Raw genomic sequence first — 17,105 nt, forward strand, 5'->3', positions numbered from 1 at the left:
AAAACACAAATAAACAAATGGGACCTAATGAAACTTCAAAGCTTTTGCACAGCAAAGGAAACCATAAAGAAGACGAAAAGACAACCCTCAGAATGGGAGAAAATATTTGCAAACGAATCAATGGACAAAGGATTAATCTCCAAAATATATAAACAGCTCATGCAGCTCAATATTAAAAAAACAAACAACCCAACCAAAAAATGGGCAGAAGACCTAAATAGACATTTCTCCAAACAAGACATACAGATGGCCAAGAAGCACATGAAAAGCTGCTCAACATCACTAATTATTAGAGAAATGCAAATCAAAACTACAATGAGGTATCACCTCACACCAGTTAGAATGGGCATCATCAGAAAATCTACAAACAACAAATGCCTGAGAGGGTGTGGAGAAAAGGGAACCCTCTTGCACTCTTGGTGGGAATGTAAATTGATACAGCCACTATGGAGAACAGTATGGAGGTCCCTTAAAAAACTAAAAATAGAATTACCATATGATCCAGCAATCCCACTACTGGGCATATACCCAGAGAAAACCATAATTCAAAAAGACACATGCACCCCAATGTTCATTGCAGCACTATTTACAATAGTCAGGCCATGGTAGCAACCTAAATGCCCACCGACAGACAAATGGATAAAGAAGGTGTGGTACATATATACAATGGAATATTACTCAGCCATAAAAAAGAACGAAATTGAGTCATTTGTTGAGACGTGGATGGATCTAGAGACTATCATACAGAGTGAAGTAAGTCAGAAAGAGAAAAACAAATATTGTATGTTAACGCATGTATGTGGAACCTAGAAAAATGGTACAGATGAGCCGGTTTGCAGGGCAGAAGTTGAGACACAGATGTAGAGGACAAATGTATGGACACTGAGGGGGGAAAGCCGGGGTGGGTGGGGATGGTGGTGTGATGAATTGGGCGATTGGGATTGACATGTATACACTGATGTGTATAAAACTGATGACTAATAAGAACCTGCTGTATAAAAAAATAAATAAAATTAAATTTAAAAATTAAAAAAAAAAAGATAGAAAGCCTGTTAATTAAATCCACATGGCTTACCTAATCTAATATTCAAACCATAATCTAATATGTAATCTAATTGCATAATTTAATACCCAAACCAAAGGTAGCATAAAAATGGTTTTTATGCTGTACATATGTATATACATATATACATATGTATGTATATATGTAAAAATCCTATATAAAATATTAATAAGTCAAATTTTTATGTAAATAAAATGACTAAAAAATGTTATCTCAGGAAAACAACAAAAGTTCAACATAAGAAAATCAATTCATTTACTTGGCTATAATAATAGCTAAAATGAGAAAAACATGTCTGCAAATATCTGTTCCTGATTAAAAAAACTTCCTAAACTTGGAATAGAAGCAAACTTCCTTAAATAGAGAAAGAGTATGTATCAGAAAAGAGTTAACAACGTAATTAATATTTAAACTCTAGAAACATTCCTATTATTGAGGGTCAAGACAAGAGTCACTAGTATTACCGTTACGTAACATGTTTTGGACGTCCTAATCAAGTCTATAAGATAAATACACACACATACATACATACACACATATACAATAAATATACACATAAATAGTAGAAAAAAAAGAATAGAAAAATGATCATTATTTGCAAATAAGGTAATAGCATATTTAGATAATCAACTGAAAAACCACTAGAATTAATAATAGAGGTTAGAAAGTTGGGCAGTTACAAGATAAATATCAAGACACACAAACATACACACATTACTTTACTAGTAACCAAGTAGAAAATGTTATTAAAAAAAACCCCTCAGATTACAATTAAAATAAAAAATGAAAACACGTTAAAAAAAACCCACATAGGAATAAATTTATGAAACGTGAGATGAAAACTGTAAAATAATTGTAAGCCCAAACAAAGAATTGAAAAAATGTAGAGAAATTTGTTCCTAGTTGAAAAGTTCCACAAAAATTAGAAATTTAAGTTTGTTGAATGATCATAAACAAAGGTAAATGACAAATGACAGGCTGGAAGAAATAAAATAGACAAAGGATCAATAACCATATGTCCAAAGAGCTCTTAGAAATCAATTTTAAAGAGCCAAATAAACAAATGAAAAGGAACCCCAATGGTTAATAAGCATGCAAAAGAGATGTGAAACCTCACTTGAAAATCAAAGTGTAAATTAAACAAGATAATTTTTGCGTGGTTTAGAATACGAAAGAGTATGATATACCCAGTTTGGGCAAGGGTACAAGGTTGTAATACACTGTTGTAAACTGGTAACATCTTTTAGGAGGGCAATTTGGAAATACTTATCAAAATTTTAATCAATTCAAAGAGAAGAGTTACCCATTTTAAATGTAAACCTCATTCCCCATAAATACAATAGCTATCTTTAGAAGTGCTGTGATGACAGAATGAATGTTTTGCAAACTATAAAATGTACACACAACACCCTCCCCCACCCCATATATCATGATCTTATTTTCAGAGAAAAATCTTTCTCCAAGTTAATGAATTTTATAATTTGAGAAATAGCTTATGTGTGAAGGTATTAATATTGGAGGCTTTCTAAATTTATTAAAACAATGTCCTGAAAACTTCAGACAAAATCTTTCCAAATAAATGACAAACTCCTCTGATCTGGTAAGGTTTAGTGTGCCTACCGCTTTTTCTTTCCAGGAACTTGCCTAAGTAGTGTCAGAGGCGGGATGGGAAGGAGGTCAAAAAGCATCCTGGAAAAAGCATGGGAGTCTGAAATGGAAAGAACTGGGTTCAAGTTCTCTTCCTACTTAGCAGCAAGTAATTTGGGGCAATTAAATGCCCTTTTGGTGTTTGTTTCCTCGTCTGTAAAACAGGGAGAATGCTGTTTCTTGCATAATTGGAAGTTTAAATGAGATATTCTACCAAACTGTTAACTGTTGTTTTTATAATGCAGGTCTCCTAACTCTGTTTAGTAATGCACATTAAACAAAAAAGGGGATTTCCTCAAGCCTTGCCCCTTCCAAACTTTCAGTTCTAGTTTTAGTCTAAAAGTTTAAGGAAGGTGATTTGTTGTGAATTTGAGAATAGAACAGCATCCGCACTGGGCCAGTTTCTAGCCATGAATGCTAGTTAACAGGTGTGCAAGACATAAAGGCAAATACATGATCAAGGCAGATCAAACCATACACCCAACAACAAAAGGCAGTATGACGCTGGGGAAAGGAGAAAGGCAGGGGCCCTTGGACCTTACGTTTTGTGCAGTTTGAATCCTGCCAATATCTTTATTAGGACACCTTGCTATAGTATTTAGAAGGAAGGGAGGGAGCAAGGGAAGGCAGGAAGGTAAGGGAGAGGGAAAGGGGGAGAAAGAGACAGAGACAGTGAGAGGAAAAGAAGGAAAAAGGAACCACAGATTCCTACGAATAATTTGGTGAAGACTATCTAACGGCAAGATCTAATGACAAAGCTTTGGTGGCTGGGACATTTCAAGTGCATTTCTAGAAAATGGCAGTGTGATGAGTTAGTTATTCATATACTACCATTAATTTGTACAACATGATATAAAAATAGAAGCTAAAATAATTAAACAAATAAAAAAGGCCTAAGTTCATGAGATGTCAAAAATGATTATTAAATACAGTCATGAGTCTAATTGGTAATGAATTTTTTCTACCCTTTTCTTCCACCTACCATTCCTCCATTACATAACCTTAAAATATGCAAACATTGTAAAGGTCTTATTGGGTATGAACCCTACTATTAACTGCCAAAAAAGAATATAAAATGTCTTCAAGAATATTTTTTCTTCATATTTTTCCATATAATTAATTTGTAAAATAGAAACTAAACTGACAGATTTCCATTAGGGTTGTTATAGCATAAAGAAGTATTTCTAACCTCACAGATGAAAGAAACTAGACAGTATACTTTGATTTTGGTAATTTGTTTCATGTAGTAAATAAAAATAATGTAACTATAATAAAAATTAAAATGAGACAAATGCAAAAATTATATTTTAAAAGTAAGAAAGTGTATTTGGACTTCTGGGTAAAGAGAGAATATCAAATTCAGGTATGTACTTTTGCTAATCCTCTAAAACAACAAGTAACGAGATTTGTTAAAAGAGCATAAAATCCACCAGGGTGGGGACAGTGGGAGTGTAGTTAGAAATCTGGAAGTTGGAAAGCAGATAGAGGAGTAGTAAAGGACAGAGACACACACACACACAAAAAGCTGAATCCTAAACTGGCAGCACGCATAACTGATACGCCACAATCAGCAAAAGTCTGAGGAGTAAACACACCACCATGGAATTCTGGAAGTGGGGATAGAAGGAGCAAAAGAAGGAAGTTTGACTGAAAATCTGTTTGAAAAAAGAGGTAGATCTTCAAATCCCTCACACCACTTCATTCAGCCAGGTGAATGACCTGCCCTAACTCCTCTAAAAGACTATTTTTTCTGGAGAAGGTAAAATGAGGGGGTCATGAGTCACATGAAGGGAAATGACACCAGATGGCAACTTGGATCTACAGGAAATGAGGAGCACTAGAAATGGTAAATTTGTGGTAAATATAATAGGTAGGCATATTGTTTTCATCTCTTCTTTCAAAGATATATATTTCAGGGCAAAAATTATAACAGTATTGTAGGGTTAAAACGTATATAGACATAACAGATATACAACAATTGCACTAAGAACAGTAAAATAGAAATATAATGTTGTAAGATTATAATATTCCTGATTGAGTTAAGATAAAGATGCTTATTATAGCCCCTAGAGCAAAAGTTGGCAACATTTTTCTGTTAAAGACCAGATAGTACATATCTTAGGCTTTGCTGGACATATGCATCTAGCACACCTAATCAACTCTGCTATTGTAGCGCAAAAGAAGAAAAACCTAAGATAAACTATCTAAGCTCCCAACTTTAGGAAAACAGAAAAAGAACAATTAAAGCCATAATAAGTAGAAGGAAGAAAATAATAAAGAACAGAAATCAATGAAATATAAAATAAACATATACAGAATAAATCAATGAAACCAAATACTGGTTCTTTGAAAAGATCAATAACATTGGTAAATCTCTAGCTGCACAGATCACAGGAAAAAAAAGAGAAGACACAAATTACCATTGTCATGGAATAAAACATTAAACCATAAGAAGGGGGAATATTATGAAAAACTTTATGAAAATAAATCTGACAACTTAGATGAAACAAATTCCTCAAAAGATACAAATTATCAAAACTGACACAAGAAGTAATAGGAAACTTGAATAACCCACTATCAACTGAAGAAACTGAATTTGTAATAAAAAACATAGTCAAATATCCTAAGGAATCTACAACAAAACTATTAGAACTATTTTTAAAAGTTTAGCAAGATTGCAGGTTACAAGTCTGCAAAAACCAACTACGTTTCTACAGATCAGCAATGAAAAATTGGAAAATGCAATAAAACTCCAATTCCACTTACAAGGGCACCCAAAACAATGAAATTCTTAGGGACAAATTATTTTAAATATGTGTGAAATCTGTACACTGAAAACTGTAAACCATTGCTGAAAGAAATTAAAGATCAAAATAAATGAAAGTGGGAATGTAGACTAGTACAACCACTTTGAAAATAGTTTGGCATAATCTGATAAACTCAAAGAAATGTATTCCTTATGACTCAGCAATTCCACTCATAGGCATACACCATAGATAAACTCCTGCATATGTGCACTAGGATAAGCTTCAAGAATGTTGATGGTTTCACTGTTGAAAGTAGCTAAAAACTAGAAATGACCTCAATATCCGTTAATAGTAGTATGAATAAACTGCAGTATATTCATGCAACTGAATACCATACAGCAATGACAAACTACAGCTCCACATAGCAATATGAATGAATCTCTTAAAAATAACATCAAATGATAGAAGCCAGACACAAAAGATTTATCATTTTATGATTCCATTTTATATAAAGTTCAAAATCAGGCCCATTTCAACTCTAGCTTTAGGAGTAAAGACAATGGTTATCTGTGAGAAGGAAGGGGTTAAATGCTGATGAATATAAAAACATAAATTGCTAAAAAGAAAATGAAAATATTTCTATTCCAGAATAGATTTCAACTTCAAGGACTCACATCATGTAATCTCTGTGTTTCCTATGAGGCAATTACTTAAAATGTGAGAAACATGAAAGACAAAACAAACTGGAAAAAGACTACCTAAGATGTCCAACAAGCTATCCAATAGACGTACTGTATCACAAGCTCAGGAGAAAAAAGTCTCTATGCTAATTGAATATTGTTTATCTGAACACTCACTCTGATTCATTACACTATACCTGTAGTGAGTATGATTAAAAGCCCTTCAAAAGACACATGTGGTGCATCTTAATCTTATTTGCAAAATAACTCAGGTTGCATCATGAATAAAAATGTTATCCAAAAGAAGTGCCCTGAATACATGTCTGCATTTTAAAAAATCTTTTGGAATACCAATTTAGCATTCGTTCCTGGTTACTGATTTAATCAATAGGGCTTGAGTGTACATGCCCACTTTCTTCATAAGGAGAGATTCTACCTTGATAGGTAATGCTTTCAGAAATACAATCCAAAGTCTCACTAAAATCATTCTCTCACAGTTTCTAATATGAATTTATAGTGATAATACCAAATGAACAGAATATTATCAATACACATAACACCCCAGCCTCACAAAAAATTTAAATCCTAGATGTGAACTAAATTCTAAATAGAAACTATTTTATATTATGATTTTTTTTTTTTAATGAGTTGAGTTTTTTTTTAATTTATTTTTATTTTTATTTTATTTATTTATTTTTGGCTGTGTTGGGTCTTCATTGTTGCACACGGGCTTTTCTCTAGCTGCGGTGAGTGGGGGCTACTCTTCGTTGCGGTGAGCGGGCTTCTCATCGTGGTGGCTTCTCTTGTTGCAGAGCACGGGCTCTAGGCACGCGGGCTTCAGTAGTTGTGGCTCACAGGCTCTAGAGTGCAGGCTCAGTAGTTGTGGCGCATGGGCTTAGTTGCTCCACACCATGTGGGATCTTCCCGGATCAGGGATCAAACCTGTGTCCCCTGCATTGGCAGGCAGATTCTTATCCACTGTGTCACCAGGGAAGCCCTGATTTTTTAAATTGAGATAAAATTGGTATATAACATTATATGTTTCAGGTGTACAACATTATAATTTGACATCTGTATATACTACAAAGTGATCAGTACCAATAGTCTAGTTACCATCCATCACCATACAATTGACCCCCCTCACCCATTCCATCCATCTTGCAACCCCCTTTCCCTCTGATAGCGACCAATCTATTCTCTGTATCTGTGAGCTTGGAGGGGTTTTTAAAAAATATTTATTTATTATTTTTAGCTGTGTCGGGTCTTTTTGTTGCAGCATGCAGGATCTTTCGTTGCGGCACACAGGATCTTTCGTTGTGGTGTGCCGGCTTCTCTCTAGTTGTGGTGCATGGGCTTCAGAGCGCGTGGGCTCAGTAGTTGCGGCACGTGGGCTCTCTAGTTGTGGCGCGCAGGCTTAGTTGCCCCGCAGCATGTGGGATCTTAGTCCCCTGCATTTGAAGGCAGATTCTCAACAGCTGGACCACCAGGGAAGTCCCCTGTGAGTTTATTTTTGTTTTGCTTTATTTGTTCATTTGTTTTTTTAAGTTCCACATATGAGTGAAATCATACAGTTTTGTCTTTCTCTGACTTATTTCACTTAGCATAATATCCTCAAGTTTCATTCACAGTGTTGCAAGTGGCAAGATTTCATTATTTTCATGGCTGAGTAATATTCCACTGTGTATATATACCACATCTTCTTCATCCATTCATCCTTCAATGAACATCTAGGTTGTTTCCATATCTTGGCTATTGTAAATAATGCTGAATGAACATAGGGGTACATATATCTTTTCAAATTAGTAATTTTGTATTCTTTGGATAATTACCCAGAAGTGGAATAGCTGGATCATATCATAGTTCTAGTCTTAATTTTTTGAGGAATCCCCATACTGTGTTCCATAGTGGCTGCACCAATTTATATTCTCACTAACGGTGTACAAGAGTTCCCCTTTTTCTACATTCTCTCCAACACTTGCAATTTCTTGTCTCTTTTATAATAACCATTCTAATAGGTGTGATATGATTCTTTATATAAGAATAAAAGGGCTACCTGTGTTGATACCAACATATCTATTTCATTATTTCATTTCCTTTTTTATACATCATGACCACATCTAAATAAAATCCATTTATTTTTCCCCACAAATTAGTTCCCCTCATATTATACCTGCCCAGATACTCACAATAACATTTTAACAACCACCTCAGAGAAAAACTGAGATTCCACCAGAGAAAAGAATCAAGAGTTTCAATCACATCAATACTACAACAGTTACTTATATGAATAACTGTCTTTTTTTTTTTTCTGGCTGCACTGCGCAGCCTGTGCGATCTTAGTTTCCTGACCAGGGACTGAACCCGGGTCACGGCAGTGAAACCACCTAGTCATAACCACTGGACCACCAGGGAATTCTCTGAATAGCTTTTAAATGATAATAAAAATAATATATGACTCTTTAATTTGCCATATATATAAATTTTTAAATAAAAAATTTATATAATTATATACCTCTTAAATAAAAAACTTGCCCTCTTCCTTCTGCCAGTACCTGCTCTGAGCAATCTTGCCAAGGTTGTAGAGACAGCCATACACCCATCTGATCTCCGACCCACTAACTGTTAAACCAAAAGCTACAAGCAATAAAAAGGAAGTAACACTGTGAAATGACAATCCAATGCTAAACTAAGGCCTTTCACATGAGAGTTTTATAAACGATGAGTGTCCAAATTGGTTGAAAAATATTTATCATATTAAAAAAAAAATCAGATAACTCTGCATAATAAAAATAATGGCAAGGAAAAAGATACCCAGTTTTTCTTAGGAAAAAAAATTCTCAGATACCATTTCCTTGAATGGTATTTACTCTAGAAAATAGGTTCCACTAATATTGATCCTGTATTAATACTGGTAAGGAAAAACAGTTTCATTTAAAAGGAAAGATTTGTGGGACTTCCCTGATGGTCCAGTGGGTAAGACTCCGTGCTCCCAATGCAGGGGGACTGCATTCGACCCCTGGTCAGGGAACTAGATCCCGCATGCATGCTGCAACTAAGAGTTCGCATGCCGCAACTAAGAAGTCCACATGCCGCAACAAAGATCCCACGTGCTGCAACTAAGACCCAGTGCAGCCAAAATAATAAATAAATAAATAAATATTTTTAAAAATAAAAGGAAAGATTTGTAAAGATAACATCCAATATTTTAAGCAGTACAACCTAATTTTTTTTAAAAAAGAAGCAGGAGCAGCTGCAGCACTACCATTAATTAATACTACTAATTCTTCTTTATTTTTAAAGGTAAGAAAGTACCAGTACTAGTTCTCAAGAAAGAGGTTTCTGAGAAGTCAATAATGAAGTTGGATTTGTCTGACTTCAGGGTGGCACCAGCTCCCTCTTTTTGGATATTTGGAGTATACATGACAAAAGGACATGGCTGAAATCCTGACATGCCCACCTCTAATTATTAAGGGAATAACATAATAATTCATCATCATACACACCTACCAATCGTCCTAAGATTAAAGGAAAAACAGAAGTAGCTCCTCACAAAAATGAATGGAAATTCCTCTATTTTAAGACACCTGCTGCAAAAAGATATTTGATTTAAAACCTCTTCTGTACCTATTCCAGTCATCTGATAACAAAACTTGAGCTCAAGTGTGGTGGGAAAGTGCTAAAAAATGTAATTTTAATTTTACTTTCAAAGTTGTAATTTTAGAGAATCACCAAATAAATTGGTGGTTTATCATCATGTTTGTTAAATTATTACTCTCCTTAAAATATTACAAGAGCTCTGGTTCCATATATATATATTTTATATATATATATTTTTTTTTTTACCAAGAATCCTTTCCCTAACTTTGAAGATACTATACCATTTGAGTGTAAAGGTCAAAACCTAGACTAAGCCTCTCCTGTAAACACAGATACACAATAACCCACTTCTGATATCTATCTGACCAAATCACAGTGTAGGTAGTAAGTAGGGGACAGCAATAATCAAAAGCATATACTTTGGAGTTGCATACATGAGCATTTAAATCCTAGCTCTGTTATTTATTAGCAGTGTAACCTTGAGTTTCAATTTCATTATCTGTAAAATAGAAATAATAACACTACCTACTTCAAGGGGTTGTTATGATTAAATGAGACAGCACAGGCAGCACACTGTCCTACAAATACTCAATAAATGGTGGCAGCTACTGCCCCTTGTTTTTTCCAAGAAAGGGGTTGTATCTTACTGCTCCTAAAACATAAGCACACATTGTGGTGGTGTGGCTGTTTCACATATAAACTATCACTTTATATACATATATTGTATATATAAGTTATTATGAATGATTTTTCAAAAATAATAACTTAGTAGTTGAGAATTACTAAGTCTAAAACACGGTGGTGATCTCAGCAAAAAGGGTAATTGAGATGACTTCTCTATGTAACAAAAGAAACCCAAATCTGAAATAGACAGAGTCTAATTTAGAAGCTCCCTTTTTTTGAAACTTAGTCCACTAGGCCATGCAGTCCTAAAACTGAATGAAAAAAAAGAAAGTTTGATAAGGAACTCAACAGTTGGTAAGTAGCAATGTGATAATATGTTGCATTTGATGGGGAAATAGAAAAAAGATTTGCTTCATCTTGTATTCCTATTAACTCTGTTATATAACCATTTCTCACTATAAATTTTAAAGATGCAAAATGTAACAATTCATGAGAATAAGACCATACAAATTAAAACATAAACTTCAAAATTTTAAGGCTGCCTCATGCTCTTAACACACCCTGCTACCTCTCAACCACCCACACTGGTGGATTAGCCATAGCAACCTTTTCTTTCTTGCTGCCTCCTCTGCCTATACTTAGCTGGTTCAGGCCAAGAAAAAAGCAAAGCTAGGAAGTAAACATACGCATCTTCAAGTATTTAAACGTATGTCTGAATACTCCATCAACTGCATTCCTGAATCCAATATACATTATTGTGATGGTTTTTAGAATTAGCCTTGCTCCTTTTCCTACTTCACCATGGCATCTCATTCGTGGGAATATGATTTGTTCTTCCTTGCTACAAGGCTCAGTGACTTCAGGAAACGGTTCTTGCTTTATTTGTTGGTGTCCCTGCACCTGTACCCTCTAATAGTGAGTTATTAAACCTATTCAATACCTGCTCTGACTCCCTGACAGCTGGACTGCTGACTGCCCACCCTAAACTAACCAGGACTTGGGTTCTACAAAGACCTTGACTAATCACAGGTCACTCATCCTTTCTTCCTTGGAACACACGTCCCAATTGTAGATGGAGTAACAGAATCCTGAACCTGCTCCCATGTCTAGTCCCATGTTCCCCCTGATGCAACAGCTCTACCTAGATTTTATCATTCTTTTGTCCCCTGATCCTTCTCGAGTGTATGGCTTAACAAGTGCAGTAGTTAAGAAAAGGCAATGCCCACAGAGCCAAGGTAGTTAAGTAAATAAAACACACCTAAGTATAAAAGATGGAGAGATGGTGTGGATTAAAAAAAAAAAAAAAAAAAAGCATGAGGGGCTTCCCTGGTGGCACAGTGGTTGAGAATCTGCCTGCCAATGCAGGGGACACGGGTTCGAGCCCTGGTCTGGCAAGATCCCACATGCCGCGGAGCAACTGGGCCCGTGAGCCACAATTACTGAGCCTGCGCGTCTGGAGCCTGTGCTCCGCAACAAGAGAGGCCACGATAGTGAGAGGCCCGTGCACCGCGATGAAGAGTGGCCCCCGCTTGCCGCAACTAGAGAAAGCCCTAGCACAGAAACGAAGACCCAACATAGCAATCAATCAATCAATCAATAAAAAATAAATTAAAATCTTTAAAAAAAGCATGAATGAGGGAGACACACCCAAATTCCAATAAATGTGACACATTGGGCAAGCTATGGTTTTCTCCCCTTCACATGAGATGAGTGAGATGATTAGTGAAGTAATCCCAATCTGTGAGGCTGAAGAAAAATCATCCAAACATATCTTCTTTCCAATTCACAGACACTGGGGATCCGTTAAATTTTCAGAGATTAAAAGGTTGGGAACTCCTGGACTCTATCAGAGATTCTCAGTAGGTTTTAAGGGATTTATACCTGGGGTTGTGGCATGGCCAGAGCTCTGACAAATCACGACCATATACATGTCATTTTTCAATGAGGCTAGATGGTCACCAAGGTCTCCTATAGATCTATGATTCTGTGATTCTGATCATGCAGACTTCCATATACTGATGTTGTGCTCACAGAGGTATGCTATTGGGGTCACCTCCCATAAGGAAGATGGGTTTGCTTCATGTCCTCTGAATGGCTTAAAATGTTGCAGCCTGTATCTGCAAAACATTAGCAAGGTTACATCCCCTCAACCCATCCATAAAGAATCTACTGAAAAATCCCTAAGAGGCCGAGACAGTGATTGCTATAATTTTGCATGTTTTTCAGTGCCTCATTCAGCAACCCTGTAAAAATGCTTTACATGGATAAATGGACGATATAGAGATTGAAGCAAGTCTTAACTAACTAACCTAACCAAAAAATAGGGTTACAAAGTCTGAAAACTCCTTAGTAAGCTCAGGAAGTTTATCAATTGAAGTGAACCTTAAGTTGGTACTAAATGCTGGGTAAGAGAGAACAAAAACTGATCTAAGCAGGGTGTTTGTCATACAAAATAAAAATTGAGAAGTCACGGAAAATGAACGAAAAGTAAAAATATGCATGCTAAATTAGAGAGTTGGGTTAATGTAAGAAGATAGCCAGCTCAGGCCTACACATACAATATGAAATTGAAAGTGTAGCTCTCTGTACTTGAAGTCAAAGAGATTTCGTCAAATTCTGTACTATGAGCTAATCATAATTTGAAAAAACACTGCCCTTTAGAAAAAGTAAGCACATCAATCAATTACAGAGGGGGAAAATTACTGGAGTGTCCAATTAAGAAAGATCCTAGGTTGATGGCTGGGAGTTTAAGAGGCCTATATAAATACATGCAAAAGTCTGAATATATGCATTTTTAGGACAAGGGAGTCATTGCTTTCTTTAGATTCTTAATGAGATGATGGTCCCAAACTGGTTAAGACCGCACAGATTTAAGTAAAAATCCAAAGTCTTTTGAATACCCATTTGTCAGAATTTAAGAAAAGAACAATTTTGTAAATATAAACTGCTACCACAGAAATGGTACTGCTTTTATTTTTGGCTACTTTTCTAGGGCTGTGTATAACTTATAGTACTTAGTGCAAAGCATGGAAATATTACAAAGTATAACAAGTGAGAGAAAAAAGGTTTTGATTTGACAAATAAAACTCAAACTATACCAATTTGCATATAGAGAAGTAGGTGTTTCATACGACCAAAGTAACATTTAAGGGACAATTAACATTCAAAGTCAATAGTAATAAGGACCTACTGTAGAGCACAGGGAACTCTACTCAATACTCTGTAATGACCTATGTGGGAAAAGAATCTAAAAAAGAGTGGATATGTATAGCTGATTCACTTTGCTGCACAGCAGAAACTAACACAACACTGTAAATCAACTATACTCCAATAAAAATTAAAAACAAAAAAGTCAGTAGTAAACAACGGTTTCCCACACACTGCTCCTGAGGTGGGGCCAGTAGGCCAAACCGATAGTACAATATTGCCCCCTACTGAACTATACTAGTAAAGATAAACCTAGAAGAACAGGACTTTAAAGTGCTTACTTTCAAAAGGACCTACTTGGAATGCTCCTTTTCCATCAATACCAGGTTAGCCTAATATTAGCATAAGTCTGGGTTATTCACTCTATGGTAATTTTAGTGTGGCAGTAATGTAATGTGGTGTAGGAGTTTAGAGGAATCAATCATGAATATAAGGTAACATTTAAAAATTACTATAATAAATATTTTTCTAAAACTATATAGGATCTTGAAGTTTGTAAAGGCTGAACAAAGTCTCTAGTCTAACCAACTATAGGTTCACAACTTCCTTATATATATATCTCTGCCAAGTAGTTGCCCAGCCTTGGCTTAAACATTCTGGTGACAGAAAACTCACCATTCCTGAAAACAGTCTATCCTGTTTTGGATAATCCTCCTTACAGCTGAAAATTACTCTATCTCTCCAGGAGAAAACCCCTCAAATATTTAAGCAGAGCAAATTTGTCCCACTAAATCATCTATTCTCTGAATTAAATAACCCAAGTTCCTTTGGCAGCAGCTCCTGTGACCAGCGTTCAGATGTCTCCAACATTCTAAATGCACTCATCTAAATGTGTGTTTGTTTCTATTGTTGCTATAACAAATTCCCACAAATTTAGTGGTTTAAAACACACATTTATTATCTTACAGTTCTTTAGGTCAGAAGCCTGACACTGGTCTCACTGGGTCAAAAGGGCCATATTCTTCTCTGGAGGCTCTAGGCTAGGAGGACCTGTTTCCTTGCCTTTTCTAGCTTTCAGATTCCACTCATTTGCCTTGGCTCATGGCTCCCTCCCACTATCTTCAAAGTGAGCAACATTGTATCTCTCTGACCATTCTTCCACAATCACCTTTTTCTCTTACCATCACCTCAGCCAGGAAGGGTACTTTTAAGGACTCACATGATTAGGTTGAGCCCACCTAGATAATTAAGGATAATCTCTGTATCTCATCATCCTTAATCTTAGTTACTTCAGCCAAGTCCCTTTTTTTAAAATGCAAGATAACATATTCACAAGTTTGGGGGATTAGTACATGGACTACTACAAAATGCCTTCCCATTTGTATTTGTTCCTCCTAAAGCAGAACATTCCATCTGAATATGGTACTCTAGGAATGGCCAGCACTGAGTAAAAAAGGATTGTCACCTTCATCTTTTCAGATACTATACTTCTAACATCTGGGAGAAAATCCAAAGAACTTATCTAATCACACCCATAATTCTCATTGGGCTACTAAGTAAAACTCCTAAGCCATCGCTATAAACACAGCACTTTTTTAAAAAAATTTTTATTGGTATACGTATAGTTGATTTACAATGTTGTGCTACTTTCAGGTGTACAGCAAAGTGAATCAGTTATACATATACATACATCCACTCTTTTTCAGATTCTTTTCCCATATAGGCCATCACAGAGTACTGAGTAGAGTTTCCTATGCTATACAGTAGGTCCTTATTAATTATCTATTTTATATATAGTAGTGTGTATATGTCAATCCCAATCTTCCAATTAAACATAGCTCAAGCCACTCGTGCCTCATCCTTTACTTGGCAGTTGTTTTTCTAAACCCAAGTATAAGAACATAGGTTTAAGGACTTCCTTAGTGGCGCAGTGGTTAAGAATCTGCCTGCCAATGCAGGGTACATGGGTTCGAGCCCTGGTCTGAGAAGATCCCACATGTTGTGGAACAACTAAGCCCGTGCGCCACAACTACTGAGCCCGCGCTCCAGAGCCTGCGAGCCACAACTACTGAAGCCTGCGTGCCTAGAGCCTGTGCTCCACAACAAGAAAAGCCACCGCAAGGAGAAGCCCATGCACCGCAACGAAGAGTAGCCCCCGCTTGCCGCAACTAGAGAAAGCCCTCATGCACCAATGAAGACCCAACGCAGCCAAAAATAAATAAATAAAAGCAAGAAGAGTTTATGAAGAATAATTCTATTTTTTAAAACAGCATCTTCTATTTCTAATATGGAATATAAATACTTCATAAGTATTCAACAAATATTAAGTTAATATTGTTAAAATCATCACATGTGGTAAAAATGGACAATACAAATTTTAATGTAAAAATATAAACTTTGAGATGAAGATTGGTAATAAGATATATAACCACACTTAGAAAATATATTTCTTTTCCTATTTTTGTTACTCAAACAGTGAAAGCTTTTGTGAGTCACTTAGCTTTTGGAAGTCTGTTTTTCTCTACCAAAATTGGACCCTGGAGATGACCTATCTGTGAGAAATGCATTGATGATTGACTAGAAAGTGACTTTAAGTGTTTATAAACCTCAGTATTATCATTATCACCGCCTTTACTCTTCCATTTGCTCCATTATCTTGTCATCAACAGAGATACTACTTAAAATCACTCTACTCTTTTTCACTTCCCAGCTCTTCGCTATCATTTATCCAGCCTCAACAAGTCTTAAGTCAATCTTTAGCCTTTTAGGGACTAATAAACATATTCACCCAAAGAAAATGATGGTATAAGATGTAAGGTGATGCTTTGGGATTCTTGGGGAAAATATACCTCATACATATAAATGGATGTGTTTACAGCTCATTATAATTTGAGATTACAGAGGCCATTCTCTCTATACTACATTTAACAGTATTAACAAAGATAGTTTTGTGTTTTCACATCAGTTTCTACACACAGGAACGTTACAATAATGACTACTATTATTTTTTTCACTTACCAAAAGAAAAAAGTTAAAATAAATATGAGGCTATTTCTCTCCCTTTTTCCATTGACTAAAAGAGGTGCCGTCTTTTTATATTTTACTCTGGAAAAGAGAAGGCTTATCAAAATTAAAATGATCTTATCCTAGGACCATCATAAAACACATACATCTGCCCCAAAAGATCTCTGAAGTCCTGGTCAAATATCTTTCTCTGATCAACATGCCACTCAATGAATGTTGCTACTGAATAAGGACTTTTTAAAAAGATGGCAGTACTGTGATGAATAAACTAACTTGAACCAATAATTCCTTTTCTCATCCATTCACTCAACATCATTAAGCAGCTATAATAATGTAATGCTTTCAGTCATTCAGTAAATTCATAAAATGTGAAAATATAATATGGGAAGGAATATTTATACTTTCCTATTTTTTTAGAAATTTCTATTATGTACTTCACATATAGTTTTATGTATGTAAATGACCTTACCTCTCTTACAGATAGCTGTGGTGGGAAGGAGATTGACAATACCAAGTTGGTGAATTCAAACCCAGAGGCCTCAACCTTTTGGCACACCTAAAAAAGTATTACATAAA

The 17,105-nt window shown here is 35.6% G+C and overlaps 1 protein-coding gene across 9 annotated transcripts in view; it reads right to left on the reverse strand.

Moving 5' to 3' along the window:
- Nucleotides 1-17,105, reverse strand: part of PUS10 (pseudouridine synthase 10) — a 68,629-nt gene that overhangs the window by 44,561 nt on the left and 6,963 nt on the right. For 7 of the 9 annotated variants that reach the window (XM_068564910.1, XM_068564909.1, XM_068564913.1 and 4 more), the window contains one exon: nt 16,999-17,085. In XM_068564910.1, the coding sequence (XP_068421011.1) occupies nt 16,999-17,085 (87 nt within the window). Of the gene's footprint in view, nt 1-16,523; nt 16,571-16,998; nt 17,086-17,105 lie in introns of those variants that run through there. The other 2 variants (XM_068564915.1, XM_068564914.1) reach the window with 2 other exon arrangements.

This window comes from Eschrichtius robustus, chromosome 15 (assembly GCF_028021215.1).
Source record: "Eschrichtius robustus isolate mEscRob2 chromosome 15, mEscRob2.pri, whole genome shotgun sequence".
Classification (NCBI taxonomy): Eukaryota; Metazoa; Chordata; class Mammalia; order Artiodactyla; family Eschrichtiidae; genus Eschrichtius; species Eschrichtius robustus.